The sequence below is a fragment of the Sciurus carolinensis genome, chromosome 16 (genome assembly GCF_902686445.1).
Source record: "Sciurus carolinensis chromosome 16, mSciCar1.2, whole genome shotgun sequence".
Lineage (NCBI taxonomy): Eukaryota > Metazoa > Chordata > Mammalia > Rodentia > Sciuridae > Sciurus > Sciurus carolinensis.
The window spans coordinates 29,727,281-29,747,338 of NC_062228.1; the positions used below are offsets into that span (position 1 = coordinate 29,727,281).

Here is a 20,058-nt window from a genome sequence, read left to right on the forward strand (position 1 = left end):
GGTAAATTAATAGTTTACTGTTCCAAGATTCCTACGTGTTTATATTATTGCTTTTCTAACATAAAAGTTTGCAGTTGTTATGGAAACATATGGTAACATTTGCTGCTAAATTTTAAATGCATTTTCTACCCCTGTTACACACCTGAAATGAAGCCAAAAACTCTCTTTGCTTTACATTAGAGTGAAATTCAAACTGGTCTGGGTGACTATAAATGGTTACTGTTTGTCTTGGCTCCTACCTGTATCAGATTTAGACTGAGGAATCTTAGGGAAGAAATTACACGGGATAAAATGGATATTTCTAAATTACAAGGCCTGCAATTCCAGTGGCTCCAAATATCAGCTTTCTGTTTCATCTCAGCCTGCCAGAAAGAAAATGGTGGGGATGGACAATAAAAGACACACAACATTTACTCTCCAGAGCCAAATGCTTCTTGTTTTGATTATACTGGAGAAGGAGGCTGCAGATCCTGATCAGTTAGGTCTTGTTAGCCAATTAAATGGTTGTAGACTACAATGGTGCAAGATAGGAGTTTTAGCCCCTGGCTTCAAGTATAAATGACCAAAGTATAAATTCTTTTGACTCATTTTGTTCTGCAATTTTCCTCTTTGAGTATCTCACAGTTCTTGAGTAATTGCTCATAATGACTCTGGGGCCATGGAGAGGGTGACTTGGAAATGTTCATTGGACAGTGTATTTAAGTGCCCCAATTACCTATTTCTTCAGACCTTACTACCTCACCCAAGTCAGGTTTCCTTGAGCAATGTAACTAGTCATAAATACTACTGAAGGAAACGACACACTTTGGCTCAGAAAAATATCAGATGTGAAAGACAGTATGAGAATTTTTGCCTGTTGGAGCATTTTCCTGGGTCTTTATATCAAACTAAATGAAAAGTCACAGAAGAACTTCTATGTGTGCATTAGGTCTTGCTCTGGGACCTAGGAGACCTAAATTCCCAGCTGTGTTTTAGTCCCGTGGGCTGTATTTTTCTATTCATTTCAGTACATTTCTTAACTGTCAGGATTAACTCTCACAGGTTAACTCTGTCTTTTCTTTGGGAGAATATTACCATGCTATTAGTTAGAGAGTTTCACTTTAAGTTTCCCACCGGATTAGACATTGCTTGCATTTATTTCAAGTGAATAGGGAAAAGAATTAGGATATCAAAGTGTGGAAATACTGAAAGTTGTCAAAAACTTTTTTGTGCAACACAGATCCTTGTATAGTAGGAAAGGTGCTACTTATCCCCTAATAATGCACAGTCAGAGGGCGTGATGACAGTAACTCAAAAAATAAGGTTTTTTAATGCCCCCCTCTCTCTCACTCAAATAAAACGTTTTAAGTGCTAAGGCATCTGCTCTAGAATACATGCAGGATGCTAACTAAGGAAGCCAAGGGCTCAGAATACAACCACAGCAGGGCCCAGTCAGCAGTTTAGGTTAGAGTCTCACAAAACATGGATGATTATAGCATTATTATATGCAGTGCTGCACGTTTTCATGTTTCTCCTTTACTTTTTAGAGAACAGACAGCAGATATTATTTCCTAATCATTAAGATTCAGAAAAATAATGTGATTAAAAAGATACCAGAGCCAGGAGCCGTGGTGCACATCTGTAATCGCAGTGGCTCAAGAAGCTGAGGCAGGAGGATTGCAAGTTCAAAGCTAGCCTCAGCAAATTAGCGAAGCCCTAAGCAGCTTAATGAGACCCTGTCTCTAAATAAAAATACAAAAGAGGGTTAGGGATATGGCTCAGTGGTCAAGTGCCCCTAAGTTCAATCCCTGGTACCAAAAAAAAAAAAAAAAAAAAAAAATGATATTAGACTCTGACGACTGTCTGGGCTCAGATCCTGGCTTGTTAGTTGTGTAATCCTGGGTAACTCCTTAACCTTTCGGGGTCTTAGTTACCTTAACTGTAAAACGGCAACAAAAACAATATATCACTAGGTTTGATATGAGAAGAAAATGAGGAAATATAGATAAAACACTGAGAACAGTCCTTGGTTTACGGTAAAAGTCAGCTGCTACTATGTTAATATAATGATCATGATCATCTTCGTCATCATCAATAGCATAATTATGACTGAGGCACATGCTTCTGGATCCCTCCAGTTTGTAAGGCCAGCATTTCCTACATTTTGATGATGTAAGCTAACATCATGACTTTTAGTCATATCAACCATCTACATTATAACACTTTTAGCATTGTTTTTCAAATCAACTTTAAAAGAAACCACTTAAAGATTGATTTTAGTCTTATATTCAACAATAGTATTTGAAAACCATGGATTCAATATGCTGATTATGCTTTTCTAATCAAAAGTAAAATATGTTCCATAGGAGAAAATAAGTTTCGAGATCTACTACATAGCAGGGTGACCACAGTTAGTAATAATATGCTGAATATTTCAAAATTGCTAAGAGTAAATTTCAAATATTTCACAACCAAAAAAGCAAAGTATCTAACTTTTAAAATGAAAAGTATTCATGGGTGTATTATAAAAGCATCTTAAGTGCCAATATCAGTGTGTGTGCTACATTCAGGAGGCTGAGTTAGGCACTGGCACTGGACTTGTAATTTCAGAAGAGCCTACCTATGCATGAATTGGAAGACAGTTTAGATTCCACTGAACCTACCACCACATCATCTACGTGGATAATGGCCTTGTCAAGGAACGGAACATGGATGACTGTCACTAACTTAACTTTGCTTAGTACATATTCAGGTCTGAAGCCTGCCTCAACACCAAGGATTGAAAATAATTCCCTCTTAGTGAGGCCCTAAGCAACTTATCAAGACCCTGACTCAAAATAAAACATGAAAGGCCTGGGGATGTGGCTCAGTGGTTGAGTGCCCCTGGGTTCAATCCCTGGTGCCAAACAAACAAAAAACTGTTCCTTTTTCGTGGTCTAAGTTTCTAGTAATGTGAGCACTGTCTTGGTGGGTAGCTTGGAGACAGGGTGAGGCCTTTGTGAAAGAAAAAAAATAACACTCTATCCAATGTTCTCACCCAATCTCTGCAGACGGGTTTAAATGTATTTTGACCCCTGTGTTAACCCATTTTCATGTGATATATTTGGCATAAGAAAAGATTAATCACTTATGAAAAACAAGCTAACATCCCTACAGCAAATATATTATCACAATATAGAACAGGACATAAAGGTTTGCACTTGCATCATTAGCCTGGATATAATAAATGAGACACTCTATGTGATGTATAATATGGTAAGGAAAACACAGCTGTTTGCTTCTGTAGCAAAGTGCCTAGGTGCACTGCACCTGAGTCTGCAAACACTTAATAAGCCCTCAACAGTAAAGCTGTATTGCTCAGAACAGCAATGGCTGAAAACCATTATCCATGGATAATTAACTATGTCAGGACATTGAGGTCCTAACATGAGGTCCTCATAATTCCCCACTAAGGGAAAGACAGTAAAACATTATTATAATATATTACTAATATTTAATAAGAAGACTGTTCTATTTGTGTGTTATTAATGCAAGCTGTAAGTTACCATATCACATGAATTATTATTATTTCTTCTGGGCACTTGAAGGGCAAAGTGGCCCTCTGAGTTTAAGAACAGTAAAGAAATACTTCCATTTGGGATTAAAATTTTTAAAATGTATTTGTAATATGTTCTGTTTATTTTCCCTCTGATTCCATGAACATATCTTATGACAGACATGGATCACTGGAAAAGCCATCACTGAAATCACCAATTCTAAGGAAGCCCAAAGCTACATACTTGTAAAACATTCCTAGTGCACACACTGGATCTTTCAAAGAGTCTATCATTTTGCCTTTTCCAAACATTTGGTCATTTTGAGACTCTCCCTATGACAAAGTATTTAAATTTCTCAGTTAACAAGGATTTTGACACTTGAAGACAAAAGCTCCCCTCCATTTATTAAGACGACTTCCTACTGTGTGGGGCTGTTTTTTACCTCATAATTAAAATAGCACCTGAACAGGACCATCTGTGAGCATGGATTAAGTTTTTTACAAAATGTGAGTATCTTTTCATTTTTTCCCCCTGCCACATGCCTCTAAAACCTCATACATACTTAGTGTGACATAAAAGAAAAGCATGCTTAAATAAACTTTTACTCCAAAGAGGGAGGGTGGGGGTGGAAAGGAAGAGTAGAGAGTAGTTAGGGTAAACACTTTGCTCTTCACTCTAACCTTCCATCGTGCATTAATAAATAAATATACAGCTCTGTAATTTGCTCAAAGAATGAACAAACTGTCAGTCTTTGCTTCCTGCTTCTAGGATCCTGTCAGTTTATGGCAACCCAGAGACACAGTTTGCCACTTAATTTTCTTCTTCCTTCTTTTTCAAATATACACATTTTGGAAAAGATATTATTCATCCAAAAGGCTGCCAAGACGGCGGGTTAGGATGGATTTCAATATACAGACTATTTCACAAGCTAGTCTTGTTTAACCAAAATACCAAAATAAAGTCTCTTTGGGATTTTTTTTGCACGAACTGCAAATCCATAAATGCAGAGATCACAAACATCGACACAGACATTTCTTCCAGAGGGTTTGCTGACCTTATGCTAGCTCTGCCACAGAAATTCATTTTTCTTTGGAAATGTTGGCTTACTTTAATGAAATGGTTCCTTTGGTGTAGTTGGGGCTGTGATGTCAACCTGGCTCCATTCTAATAACCCTATGAAATATTTACAATGAAATGTAACCACGGACGAGTAACAGCTGACTTTAGTGGCAGCCAAGGTTTAGACATAGCCTGTTCTCTTTATTAAAGGAAAGCAGTTGTTTTTATGTTTTCCTCTTCTCCAGAAGATCAAACCCACATGGATTTAATGACTTCCCAAACCACTCTGCTATGTGGCCATCAGTCTGGAGCAGTGAGCTAAGATTATGTGGACCCCACGACATCTTGGTGCTAGTTTCACTCATGCCCTGAAAGCACTTCTGGCTTCCCAAGGGACCAGGCAGGAGTTCCCGGCTTTAACGGGAGACATGGTGGCTCACTGGCAAAGAAGTCCTGGCCATACTTTCTGAGAATCTAAGCCTTCATTGGGTCCAAAACGGCCAACAAATTTGCAGATACCTTCTCAGTGACAATGAGCACCACATACATCTTATTCACTTTCAAAAACCCTCGTACTCTTCCTCTGGAAAAGGTAAGATGAGACACAGCCAAGTGCAAGGCAAAAATGATAATAACACCAATGATCATATACCTGAGTATCTCCTCCAGGCCAGAACCAAGAGACAAGGCCACAGAGGCAGTACCCAGATTGTGGCCTGGTCTCCTGGCCAGGGCCACTGCCCTTATCCTTGAAAAGGTTTTTCATTTTATATCAAAGTTCTATCTATCCCAGCAGCTCAGGAGGCTGACACAGGAGGATCGCGAGTTCAAAGTCAGCCTCAGCAATGTGGAAGCGCTAAGTAACTCAATGAGACCCTGTCTCTAAATAAATCAAAATAGGGTTGGGGATGTGGCTCAGTGGCTGAGTGCCCTGAGTTCAATCCCTGGTACCCAACCCCCCCCAACAAACACACAAAAGTTCTATCTATAACATCTGGCCTACAGGCGTGTTTTGGATCAGCCCGAATAACAGTTACAATATTTGAATTTGTTGCTAACACCTAAATAGCTGGGAGACTTCAAAAGCACCCACAGTCTGAACTTTCCACTTCTCTTAAAAATGTGGATGGCCTGGTAACATGAATCTGGCCTCCTAGTGAGAGGGGAGGCAGCCGCCCACTTCAGACTAGATGTCAACTCCCGGTTCACCCCAGTCCCTCCTCTGTGGCTTCTTTCATTTCAGTTATTGCTAGGCCCTGTAGACATCTGAGTTTGCAACTCCTAGTCTGAATTCACTAGCATTCATTAGCAAACACGAATATCCAACTCTCATGCAGGCATCAGCAAGAGCTCAGAACACTTCCTTTGGAAACATTGGTGCCTCTTTGGGTACAATTTCACCATTCCATGTGTCCTGCTCACCGCTCAACACCAGGCCTCATTCTCTTATTTACCCAGGTGTTGCAGTTTTAGGCACCCTTGGTACAAAAGCTGGGGATGTACAAGGACAATCAAAGTGCTCTGAAACACACAGGGAAAGATCTCCAGCATGGCGGGGGAATGGCTTTTTACTTTATGATGCAGAGGCCTGGACCTGCCGCCCAAGCCTGCGCTGTTAGTGTCTGCTTTGCTCAAACTCACTCTTGGGTTTATGCACACAGGCATACTTTCTTAACACACCCTCTCTGACTTTTCTGCCGCAGCCTGTTTTCAATGCTGCTAGAAGATGCTGGGCTTAGTACAGCTCCCAATTCTCAGAGGCCCCCTCAAAGCTTTTAAAGCTGGCATAACATGCAGAATTTCAAATGAAGAACCAACAGCAGAAAGATCATTTACAGTAACTATACAAACAAGCTAAATGAAAGACTTGTGTTCCGTCATTAAAAATAATAATGCTAAAGCCCCGAGGGCTGAAATGTAAAGCTTTTACTTCGTGTGAGGAAACAGAAAAGGAGTGTGTTTATTATTCCAATAAGATAACCTGCTAATTTATTTAGTAGGCAATTTTAGAGTACACTCGTTCACAGCGAAATCTCACTTTATCAGATTATATGAAAAATAACAACCACAAATAAAATGCTCATTCAAGCCAAGGGCTTTTGCAAGATAGAAAGGCCTGGGAAACCAGGAAAGGGCTGCCGGGAGGTTCTACCATTGAGAGAGTCCACCTCTCGTTCCCTGTTCTCCTGAACCAAGCCCAGGGTTAGTTATAGAGTTATCTCTCTCGCACTTTGGAGATGATGCCTAACATCATGACAACAGAGAAGAGGAAAGGTCTCTGGACCTGCCTACCTACAACAAGTTTCTGTAAAGTAATGAATACAGACAGCTTGGGGACCATCCACCTGCGCAGCCTGCCTCTTCCTGCCTGCAAACTGAAACCACCAGGGATTGGCAGAAGGTACTTGTCTGACAGGGCCAGGACAGCCTCTCTCCTCGGTGACAGCCTGGGTCTACCCTCTTAAACTTGACCCACCATAATTCCTTCACAATGCAGCAACGAGGCAGCTGACAGTAGCAGCTGCAGCTCCTAAGCGAGATGGATGGAATTTTCATAACTAGTTCCCCAAGTTACATTTTACCTTCAAGATAATTTATGAGCTGCTCCGGAGCCTTGAAGAGACAATATGCTTGCCATAAAATTAACTGTAACAGTCTTGTAGGTTATAATCAACACTGGGAGGGTAGCACCAACTGGATGAAACACATGGTATAATTGATGGTGAAACTGGAAATGAAGCAAGCGAACAATGTCATTACTGTGCACAAGGCCTTAGCAGAACCTGTGCTTCCCCAGAGTTAATTACAATCACCGTGCAGGGCCATATTCTGGTGAAGAAGAGGCCAGAGCTGGGCAGAGAGGTAGAGGTTTTGCTGGCAAGACCATAGGGCACCTGGATGGATACAGAAGCTGTTGACAGTCTGGAAAAAGAAGCAAGGCCTATCAAGAACCATAGGAGCATCCAGCAGAATGTATGGTTCCTGGAGTTCAGACGAGGCCCTAGAGAAGCCTTCAGTGTAGACATAACTTCATTTTCTCAGTAAAAAGCACCTGTTTCAGTGAGGAAAAAGATATGGATAAAAAGAAAAGAAGAACTTCCAAAAGGCCTTTTCGAGATTTATAGTATTTAAAATATCTCAGAACTGAACCCTTTCAAGTGAACATGGGCATATCTTACTAACAAATTAAGATGATCAATAAAACCTAAAGGTTTATTAAATTAAAAAGTGACCTCCTGAGCACCCTGTCCACTGGAGATTATGGAGAGAAAGCAAATCAAAATGGCCATGTCAATCACTCCCATGTTGGAAACAAACTGACGCCTAGACACTAAAAAACAAGACCAATACTCAAAAAGAGAGAATATTCTAAACACATTGGAACCATTCAGATAATTTTAGTGAGCAATTTAAAGGTGACTGACCTATATTTTTGTTTTCTGATTTGTTTGTTTGGGTTTTTTGTTGTTGTTGTTTTTGTCCTGGGACAAGATACTAGAAAATTCCGATAAGTGATACAACAGTGTCCCCTACAGGCCAACAGAGCTGTTCTTCCCCCTTGTCCCCCTTTACTCCATCAACAGAAAGCCTGAGCTAAACTTTTATCTATAACCTGGAATATACATTACAGAGTAAATTTGTAAAATACACTGGGGACACCCCTGAGATAGGATAAAATTGCTAGTCTTCATGTGCAGTAAATTGTTTTCTAGATATAAACATACTGTACAGCTGGTATTAACCCATGATGGAGTAGATAAATAGCTACCCTTTCACCTTAAGGGCACCTACTCAAATCGGCCTTGACTAACACAGCCCAAAGATTACTTGACTGAGGGGATTTACAGATTCTTGGAGGCTAAACTTTGATGTTCTCTTCTTTGCTTCTACTCTCCCACCTTCTAAAAGATTGTAACCAATATAAAAGAAATGATATAGCTATAAAGATAATAACTTCCCTTTGAAAGATTTATGGTAGGGAGATTTATATAGCATCAGCTAGAAACTCCTTCCTTATAGAGAGAGATGTGCCCACAACTAAAAAGTGTGAAACATATTTAGGTACCAGAGGAAATAAATATTTACAGATATGCACAGGCTTCTCTCCACTCTGGGAGGAGCCTGGGAGATCTCTAAGTCCGGCATCATGAGGCTGGAGTCACAGCGCTTATGGAACCCTAGGAGAGGTTGGCAAAGCTTTGTTCCTGCCCTCATAGCAGCTGCACAGCAGATGTGGTCTGAGCTGGGCCATCCTGGCTTCAATTCCGCCTCCACTTCATTCTAACCTTCGCCTGGGGCACGTGATTCTGCATGTCTATGCCTCCCTCTTCCCTTCACAGGAAGACTTACAACTGCCTGGCACACCTACCTTCAGCTGTTCTCTGGGCTCTAACTCAGGGAGCCACACCTTGTCAGAGCTAGAAGATGCCTCTGTCTTCAGACTGAACCTGGGCCTTAGGGTCTTGCGCTTACTAGGCAAGTGCTCTACCACTGAGCTACTTTCCAGACCATTTTTATTTTCTTGAGACAGGGTCTCACTAAGTTGACCAGGTTGGCCTCAAATTTGTGATCTTCCTGCATCTGACTCCTGAGTAGCTGGGATTATAGGTGTGAGCCCACCTAAGTCACTGCTTTTTTGGATGAAGCTGCTAAGGCCCAAAGTGTCTGAAACATGCCCAGATTCCTAGAGCCAGCTGGTGACAGGACCCAACTTTGGTCCCAGCTCAGGAAAACCCTGTTTAGAGTTCCTTCCTACCAGTACTAGGCATCTACCATGGGGCTGGGATTTACATGCTGGCATATCAAAGGAGAGGCCAGTTTGGATAGGGAAGCTGGGTTTATTCTTGACTTTTTTGCTTTGCTATCAAGATGATGATAATATGTGACTTTAATTGAACACCTAGTATGTTCCAGGTACTCCCTCTAGGTGTTTTACATGAAATTGCTTAATCAACCCTATGAAATAGGTTCTGTTATTACCATCCCCTACGCAAAATACAAATGAGAAAATTGAGGCTTAGAGGAGTTAAGTAACTTGTCTAGTTACAATCTGTAATTGAAACTTGCCTGGAGTTATAGAAGTAGATCCAAGACTCAAAACCAGGCAACCTGACTCAGAGTCAACCAACCACTATGCCACATTAATGAAATTTACTCTGGGAGAAAACTTTCCCCCATCAACATTGAACTTTAAAAAGCATGTGTTGGAAATTACTTCTTTATAGAGAGAGATGTATCCAAATAAAAAGTGTGAAGCATGTTTGGGTACCAGAGAACATGGTACCAGGAAATGCCCACATCCCCCTAGAGAGAAGGTAGCACAAAATTTATCCAATAACCCATCATCATATAGATTCTCTTGCTTCTCACTCATTCTTGGAGACAAGGAACTACCTACCCACTTGTAGCCAACACATGTAGCCCTCATGGTGGCTGGCACACAATGAGTCACAAAAGAACACTTAAGAAGAACTTGCCTCCTCCTTTCCTGGACATGGGTTTCTATGGAATCATGACTCAATCTCTCCATAGTGTTTGTTATTCTATATTGTATAATACATTTCCCCAATCAAGTGTTACCCAGCTCTATAGCCTCAGGGCCAAGGACAGGGTCTAGTACCAGGCAGGCAGCCAATAAATATTTGCTGAACCAACACACAACAGACAGATCACTCACAGCAAGCACCACCCCATGTATGAAGTGCTTCAGTGTATGAGAACATTGGTCCCCAGCACCCACGAGGCTTCTCCAGTTCTCTCTTAAGAGAGATTTATCAGGATAACGTGGTCTGAATTTAAGTCCTTCTTAAAATGACACATGTCTTGGAGAAATAAATGGGAACCAGGGTACACATAATCAGAAAATTAAAGTGGATTCCCCAGGATTTTCCTTCATGTAAAACTGCTATCTCATGAAGACCTCATATGCATGACCCACCCCAACTAGAGGTGCAAGGTTTATTCCAAGTGATCACTTTACGAGGAAGAGCAGAAAGGAAACTTTTCTATTTTTATCCCAACCAAATGACTTTATTTTGGTCCTGCTGAGCGTTGTTAATATGCAGGGTCCCCTGAGGAAAGCAGTCCTTGTCTGTCATCCCAGTAGAATACAAGGTCCACGGGAGAAGAATTTCCATTGGTTTTGTTCACTGCTGTAGTTCCAGAACCATTTAACGAATGTTTGTTGAATAAACAAATGCATGAATCAATGTCTCCTCAAAACATTTAAGCCGCACTGCCCGTAACAGCCAGACTGATGACAGTCAAACCCGCCAGAAGCCGAGCTTGCGCTGAAGCCCACGTGTTGATTTTATAAATAAGATGCACAGAAGTCAATTGGCTTTTGTCCTCCATAAAACTGTTCAAATGATGACAGTAACAATGGTAATAACGTTAACAACACTTGCCTCCTCAAGATAAGTTGCTGTATCTTGGAAAAGAGGTAACCCTATCTCTAGACTCATTTAATCCTTGCTCTAAATTTATACAATGTTTCAATTCCTACACATTTATGAGGAGGTTTTATGGAGTTATCGGGTTTTATAGAGTAATCTGGTTCAGAGACACAAAGGACATTCTTCTGCTAAGGGCAGCAGAAAGCAGAGAGTGTAATTATTAAAGGAGAAGAGACAGCAGCATTAAAAAGAAAGACATCGATAGCAATTAGCAGGCCAGCGCCTCCCTGCTTCTCCCTCAAATCCCTGTCGTTTGTTCCCAGTCCTAATACTGCAAACAAATTCAGCTGGCTGCAAAGGACAGCGGCTAACTACAGATGCCACAACTTCTAGTGCCCAGCTGACTCTGCCAGAAAAAATAGCCCCTCTTTCAAGCACGAATGACAGCAGCCGACACGGTCAGGTGACACAGTCACAGGTTGTCGCAGCAGATAACTGCATCAGCCTCATCATCCCAGAGCCCATCCTCAGGGCCAGTGTCTCCATTCTGTTGTGACCATAACTCCCTAGAGCAGAAAACAAGCTCTGGCCCAAATGCCAAGTCACTAAAGCTAATGCTCATGGCTGCACTGATATCATTACGGCCACATCAGGACATCAGCAGGAAGCCAGGAAAAAGCAGCTGCCTGGAGCAGGTGAATACAGACTTGAGGCCACATTCGCCTCGGTTTTGCTCCCTCATTCCAAGGCCTGCCCCTAGAGAGGCCCTGATGACCCCACCCTACCCCAGTTTTTCCTCTTCTCCCTAAGTTCTATGTCACTTCCGGGAAGGGCAGGGAATGACGAATGACCAGATAAGGGACGAGACCATCTTTTTGCTCTGGTCGCAGCCTAGACCCATGGCATTCTCTTCCTCAAGTGTCCCTGAGTCAGCCTGTGCACAAAGCATCCTTCCTCCCTTGGGCTGCAACGAGAGCCTGGGCCGTTGTCTTGGGCCTTAAACACCACATGCTGCGTATTGGTGATCCCTCCTTCCAACTTCAAGGTTCTGTCTCTGGCAAATTAGATAAATGACCAATACTTACTTCCAATATGAGATCTACCCTTACTTCCAATTTCAAGGTTTTCACCCCTGGCAAGGTTAGGGAAAAAATAAAAAGCATCTTCTTCATAATTACGAAAAATATAGAATATAGCATAATTATAAATACAAGAATGGATTAAGGTTAAAGTCACTTAATTCTGCCAGTTGTTCAATCACTCTAAGTGCCAAGCACTCTTCTAGGTGCCAGGATACACGGTGAACAAGGGTGGCAACGTCCCTTGGCCATATAGGGCATGATTCTAATGGAGGACACAGCATGTTGTCACAAAATCTAGGGTACGGGTTTTATAGACAATGAAAGAACAGACAAATGCCCTGCCCTCATGAAGCTTACATTCTGGGAGGAGGGACAAAAATATAATCACAGAATCAAGTACACACATAGTAAATGTGAAGTGTCTCCCTTTCATAAACTTCTAACAAAATACAGGTTCCCTTAAAGCAGAGCGCATTGCTAAGTCACCTTGCAGTTTCACACAGTGCTTCACACACAGAAGAATCAAAGTGTGTGTGCTAGCCACTGTGTTCTTATCAACTGCCCTACCCACAGCTTGAACCATAAGTTAGTTTAGAGTTGAGAGACTGACATATTCCTCGTAATCTTCCTGATACTCCCCACAACGTCTAGCACAACTACTTGCACATGATAAGCAATTACAAAATAAGTCATTGCTAAACTGGACTGCACTGATTTGTCAGTTTTGAGTATAATCGAGGACTGCCAGAGACCAAAGGAGAAACCAGTTACCACGGAGAAGACCCGAATGGGGCTAGTCTTAGAACCCAAGCTGCTCTGTACAAGTAATTTACATGCCCAAGGCCTGACGCTGCCTTAGCTTAGAAAAGTAAATCCTATTCAAATCCTATGACAAGTTCTAGGTTCTAACAACCAGATTTTAGAGTCTTAACAAAGATGTCCAGAGTGATCCCTCATGGGGGTAAGTGGTAATGGCTGGGGTCATGGAGAATAGGAAAATGGTTAAAGAGATGCTGTTTGACTTGTCCAGGAAAAGAAGAAAATGGCAGTTTTTTGAGCTTTTGAAACCCAAAATGATGACAATATATCTATAAAGTCACCTAGGTCTTCGGAGAATTACTTTTAACTGGAAGTAAGCAGTTCCAAAAGCTTTTCTAAGCAACTGTCATAAATATTTTTACTTAAACTGTTTAAGCCATTTTAAGGTTCCTTGAACCTATACAAAGTTGCCTACTATGGGAATACAGTAAGTTCAGGTGGAGCCTAAAAGTTGAGGAGCTATAAATGGACAATTTCCACTTAGATCATGTTCCTTTCCAGAGTGCCATGTTCAGAGACACTGTAATGAAACAAATGTAAGAGAATAGCAGAAGAAATAAGTAGGGAATCTCTAGAAACAAATAAGCTGGGCTACATGTGAAAACACAAAGGGCCAGATCTATTCATGGCCATGGTGAAATGAGCATAGCCGGAAGTTAATGACAGCTCCGTTGTAACCCCATCCCTTAAACAAGTCAAACATCCATACAAGTTCCTTAGCGCTTTACCACTGGCAAGAGAGGTGAGTAACTGGGCCATGTTTAAATACATCCTACTAAAAAACTAATGGTCTTCAGTAAGCATATTGAAAGATGCTCTATATCACTAGTCATAAGGGAAATGCAAATCAAAACCATGACAAGGTACCACTAGGATGTCCATGATAATAATAAAAAGAATGACGATAGCAGGTGTGGATGAGGAAATGGAAAAAGGGGAAGGTTTGTGCGTGATGGTGGGAATGTGCAATGGTGTAGCCAATACGGGAAACAGTCTGGCAGTTCCTCAAAAGGTAGATAACAGAGTTACCATATGACCCAGCAATTCCACTCTAGGTATATACCTGCTATGATTTAGATGTGGCTTGTCCTTGGGTTCATGTGTTGCAAGTCTGGTGCCCAGTGAGGAGATGTTGTGAGATGGTGGGACCATTAGAGGTGGAGCCTAAGGGGAGGCTGTTGGGTCACTAGAAGCACTCTCAGGAAGGATTAAGGTGGTTCTCATGGAATTTGAGTTCTCTCTCAAAAGTTGTTATAAAAGAGTAAGCCTGGCCCCTTCCTGCCCTCTCTTTCCTGTCTTGATATGTGACCTCTCCCTCTTGCTTGTGCTCCCCACATTGGAATGCTATTCACCATGAAGTCTTCACAAAAGCCAATCTGATGCAGCACCATGTCCTTCAACCTCCAGATTTGTAGCTAAATAAACCTCTCTTCTTTATAAAGTACCCAGACTTTGGTATTTCATTATAATAACAGAAAACAGACTAATATGAAGCCCAAAAGAACTGAAAACATGTCATTCAAAAACCTGCACATGAATATTCATAAGAGCATTCTTTATAATAGCCCCAAAGTGGAAACAACCCAAATACCCATCAACTGATAACTGCATAAATAAAATGTGGCATATTAATAAAACAGAACATTATTCAGTAGTAAAAAGGAGTGAAATATTCACACACTAAGACATGGATGAACCCTGGAATCATTATGCTAAGTGAAAGACATCAGATACAAAAGGCCACATGGTATATGATTCTATTTATTAAAAAACAATCATAATAGGCAAATCTATAGATAGAAAGCAGATTAATGTTTGCAAGGCCTATGGAGATTAGGGAACATTGAGAGTAGATGTTCACAAATATGGGGTTTCATTTTAGGGTAATGGAAATACTCTGAAATTAGATAGTGGTAATGACTGCACTATCTTGTACAGACACTGAAAAAAGCAATCATACACTTTAATAAATTTTATGTTGTATGAAATTTTGTGGTACATGAATTACATCTCAATTTTTTACAAATCCTTAATGACCTGATCTTTGACTTTTTTTTTTTTTTTTTTTTTTGCACCTTTATGTAGCAAAATTTTAGAGTCACCACTTTATAGTTAAAAAGCACAGTTACTTCTCCCAGGGCTCCACCTCTCTGCATTATCCTTCACCCAGCTTGCTATTCACTCTAAATCCCCACACACGAAGCCAAAAGAAACCCCAAGATGAAAAATATGTTAAGTTCGGGTAACATTTAGAAGCACTTTCATTTCTATATTTTATATAATTACAGTCTGGGTGAGACTTGTATTATATAGACGATGTACCTCAGTGTAATGGGTTTTCAATACCACAACAATTCGAGACTACGAAGACATCCACAATTAAATACTTTCCTGAATGGGTTCGAGCAACTTGTCCTCTGTTGTGGTGGGGATGGCTCCACCAATTTCCTTTCCACTGCCTCCGCCACCTCTTTCTAGGAACTTTGGACATTCTCGTCCTCAGATAACCCTTAAATTGGCTGCTTGGCACTCTATAACACGCACAGCAAAAGATGTTTACTGAATAAAACCATCCTCATTTCAGAAAGTAGAGTCACGGCTTGTGCCAATTGTCTCTGCAGGAAAGCAGAGTTTCCTGGTCTCCAGTGTCACTGATCTGAAACCAGGATACGCCATGTTCATGGGAAACTGGGGGCAGTTTTAAGCAGATTGCCAGTATCAATTGACAGTAAGTAGACATATAGCTTTTAGTGACCTAGCCACTGTTGGCACTAATTATCATCACTGTGATTTTCTTTGAAAGAGGAATAAAGAAAGGAACAAACAATCCACTCAATGAACATTATGCACTTTCTTCTTGTTTTTACAGAAAAACTGCCAACTCAGAGTAGGAATAAAACTGTTCATGAGCCAGACCTAGGTCCAGCATGGAAACATGCACAACAGTCAGACACAGATAGGGACACAGATTTTTTTGTAAAGCATTTTCTCTAACACTTGATTAACCTGCACCATTGAAACTGAGCAAGCAGGCAGAAATGGAATGCCTGATTCTCACTCTGACATGTTCAAGGCAAAGGAGGCCCATTTTTTTTTATTCCCTGAAGCTGACCACGAATAATTATCTCATGATAAACAATGGCCTCAAAATTTCCAGCAGTCTAGGCAAGATGTTGGGGATGTGTATAAAATAAACAAAGGCATTGATTTTTATATTTTTTTAGAAAAACAAATCGGGCATGGACGCTGAACTGTACCTTTTCTTTGGTGCACCTTTCAAATGATAATTCCTTCCACTGTCACCATTAAATCTTAATCCATTCCAGCTCCTTGCATGGGTCATTGAGTCTATATGTACTGCTGTTATTTTAAAATGTTTCCCCTTGGTAGGGAAAGAGGGGGAGAAAAGATGTTGAGAGCCAGATGGGCCTCTTCACAGTTCATTTATCAAACCTAATACGCTGGGCTCCACCCTCCTCTCTCTCACTATTGCGGTTAAACTTCCATATAATTTGGTAATCATTTTCATTATCAGAGAGTGACCCTAAAGCAGCCTATCCTGGGATAGCCAGTCCTTGCAGCTGCTCTTTTTCTGCCTTCGACTACAGTAGACCCTAAGAACCTCAGAGTTTATTAGCTGCAGACTGACCTTTGGGCTGCGGAGGTCAAGAAGGGGTCAGATCAGAGGGCTTGCCCAGTTCTTTAAAAGCTATAACAAGCTGTCCATCAGGCAGAGTGGACTGTATAAACAAAGCCAAATCTTCAGAAATTCTGTACCACTTCTGTTAACACTTACCCTGCATTCACACGGCGTCTCCTGACGTACTTTGGATCATTCAGCTCTGGGGAAGTGAATAGACAGCCCTAATAAGCCTATTTGGAGAGGGCTGTTTATGGGATTACCGAGTTTGGGGAAGGAAACCCACAGCACTCAGATGTGCCTCTAGAATCGCAGGGTTGTGTGACACTGTGACAAACTCGGTTACCCCGAGTCATGCAGAATTGACACTTTCCTCAAGAAGCTAAATTACAGGCAACATATGCTTTTGGTTTAAAAGACTGTAGCGAGTCCCAAACAATGGCTGGGCTCCTGGCCTGAGAAAGATACAAATATTTTGGGACCGAGTTACAAGTTGCACTGAAAATATTCTGTCTGATATCATGATCATAAATGAACCTGCCGACAAGAAGGTTTATTACAATAGACTTACGCTCAAGTTATTGCCAGCTGTGGAGTCTCGGTTGACCTAAATTTCTTGGAGCTGTACAGTTCATAATGCATTCTCTAACGTGCAATATAAGATAATTAGAGTCATCTGTATGTAACTTTCAGAGGAAAAAATTTCTATTATCTAATCTAACTGATCCCCTGATAGCTTTGATGAAAGTAAAATGCTGTAACCTATTGCCTGGCCTTTGGTGAGTGCTAATTATTTTCTGTCAAAGCACATTTTTCCTCATGTAATTCCAAAGTACACAATAGGCCAATCTCTGAAGCACAGACGGCTGGGTAAGCGCTGCCGTGATGTTTTATAACTTTCACCACACGTTGGATGGCTACTCGAGGCAGGGCCTGACTCCAGACGGCCAGGGGACGCTTTGATGAGGGGAAGAGAGGGATATGGTCACTGTCTGTTTACACAGATCGTATGGATGAGCCTTTTAGATAGGCACCAGGATGGGAAACATCACATGGGGGTGGAGAAGGGCTGGGGAGGACCACGGTTATTCAATACTCTGAGGACACTTGGCTTTCTGCATGCTGGAGACATCGCCCTCTTGAAACTGTCTTTCAGGTGTTTGGTGTTCAGGGAGCCTGCGGAGTGTCAGCGGCTAGTTCTTCCCTCCTCCACCCCTGCCACAAAGGACTTAAGAATTTTTGTTTCAGATGCTAGACTACATCAACTTCAACACTGGCTCCAGCTCCTGATTAAATTGTTAGCAGTAAGGGCCAGAAATGCTTGAAACCAGACTCCTTTCAAATAGGTCATTTTGGCCACGTTGTCTGATGGTTTGGTGTATTAGGAAATTATTGTTAACAAACCGAATGCTCTTAACACGGGCCAGCCGTTCTCACTATTTGCTCTCTCTAGACTGTGCTGTCTTTAGGGGAAGGAGTGTGTGGGAGAAAGACTAGGGGTAGACTACCCCTAGTCTTTCTCCCTTCTTTACCCCTAGTCTTTCTCCCTTCTTTTCTCATTTAATAAGAATCCCAGGAAGAAGATAGGAAACATCAAACAGGAGGAGCCTCTTCCATGTTGCTATGCTGATTCGCCCTTATTTAACAAAACATGAGGATCTGAATGAATATAATACTAAAATTGTAATACGAAAAAAAGTTTAAGATTATGGAAAGTTGAATTGAAACTTATTCAGACATCGTTGAAGTTGAAACTGTCCATTATTTGCTATGGCCACACAAGAAAAAGTGGAATATCATTATGAATTTTTAAATTATTATTTACATGCAAGTCCAAATCTAGAGAGAATACACTATTTGCAAAAGAGTAGCTTTCTGATATCCAATGGGAATCAATAGTTCATACTGTCTCCTCTCTTGGAAAATGCTCATCTCTTCAGTCTTGTTCAGACAAATCTATTTTTATGATAATTATTACCAGTGAAGCTATCAATTATTATAAATGCTGTTACATGAAGTCACTTGGAGAATATGATGGCCATCAATAAATGTTCTTGACTCCAGGCACATAGAATTTTTATGTATCAAATAAGACTCTGAGACTAAATGCATATAATCTTCCCAATTCCTCTCCCTCTTTATTACAGACAGATGATAATTCTTTAATTTTTACAAACTATGGATGTAATAGGAGAATCCTAACATTCGGAGGTACTAGTCCATGTATCAATTATCTTAAAAAAAAAAAAAAAACAACCCTGCTGATTCGTAGAAGCCTTGCACCAGTACAGCTTTCTAACCACAGGCAACTCTAGAAAGAAACTAGGTAGGAGCAGAAGTAATTCCTATCTTGGTCGATTCTAAAAATGGGGTAGAAAAATAGACTACTTTCAAACAATCTGCCCTGCCTCAGTGACAGAAGAGCACTACGTGGATTTCTCAGACATCTCCCTGATTGAAGAGCAATGCAGGCCTTCTAGGCTGCTGGGTAAAAAGAGCTTTTCAGCATCAGGTACTTATATTACATTATGCTCAAGGTGCAAACATGTATGCTAAACATAAGTTACCCAGGGAGAAATCACATACACACACCGACGGTGTCATGGATTATTACAATTAATGTAGGTTAGCGTGGGCAGGAGAACTAACTTTAGCTGCAATCGTCTTAAACTTGCTTATTTTTTACCGCCCCTCAAAATGAGAGGGACAAGACCAGTGGTAAGGAAGGGCTGAGCCAAATATAGCTCTTGTTTGTCAGGGACAACAAATCCCATTTCATTACCGGACTAACCTGGCATGCCACTCCCTCCTCAGGTTCTGGCGTGTGGTGAGCGGGGCAAGGACCGCAGTCAGGAGTTCATTCCTTTGTTCCACGGGGAGCCCCTCTCTTTTAACTTCCCGAAGCACGGCATTTGTCTAGAAGAAATGATCCAAAAAAGAGAAAGAAAAAGTGAAAAATTAATAATGAAAAAAAAAAAGCCCATAAGCAAATAAGGACAGTAAATCAATGACTTTTTTATTACAGTTCCCCTGCTAACAAATCAATACGGTAAATGATGGCCCAAAATGGCCGGCATATATTTCGTATTTAATCAATGTACATGGCACATAGGTAAACTCCAAAGCTCCATTGCCTTAAGTAACACATCAAGACACTGTGCATTCTCACTCTGATTTTCTCAGCACACCAATGATTTTTTTTTCCCCCTGGGAATTGCCTACCATGAGCTATTATTAGAAATGATTTTCATGTACACTTCGCTGGGAGTTGTTTGTTTTGCCTTTTTAAAAAAGAGCAGCCTCTGACTTTCACTCTCTGATTCCGACCATCCAGCTGAGGTTTTCTGCACTGCCTCTCCTACTGGAATCATTACTTTCAATTTCTACCCATGCCAGTGATTTTTTTTTTTTTTCGGGGAGGAGAGTCCATTCATTTTCTTTGCTTGTTGCAAATCGAGATCATGCAAAGAAAGAAATGAGCACAAAAAATCACAAGAAGTAGTATATCTCAACACACATCTTAAGATTTTTATAGTCATTATTTTTTA

At 41.0% G+C, this 20,058-nt stretch overlaps 1 protein-coding gene across 4 annotated transcripts in view; it reads right to left on the reverse strand.

Annotated features, from left to right (window-relative positions):
• Fto (FTO alpha-ketoglutarate dependent dioxygenase) overlaps positions 1 to 20,058 on the reverse strand; it is a 379,184-nt gene that overhangs the window by 137,104 nt on the left and 222,022 nt on the right. For all 4 annotated transcript variants that reach the window (XM_047528062.1, XM_047528060.1, XM_047528058.1 and 1 more), the window contains exon 8: positions 19,302 to 19,426. In XM_047528062.1, coding sequence (XP_047384018.1) covers positions 19,302 to 19,426 — 125 coding nt within the window. The remainder of the gene's footprint in view (positions 1 to 19,301; positions 19,427 to 20,058) is intronic.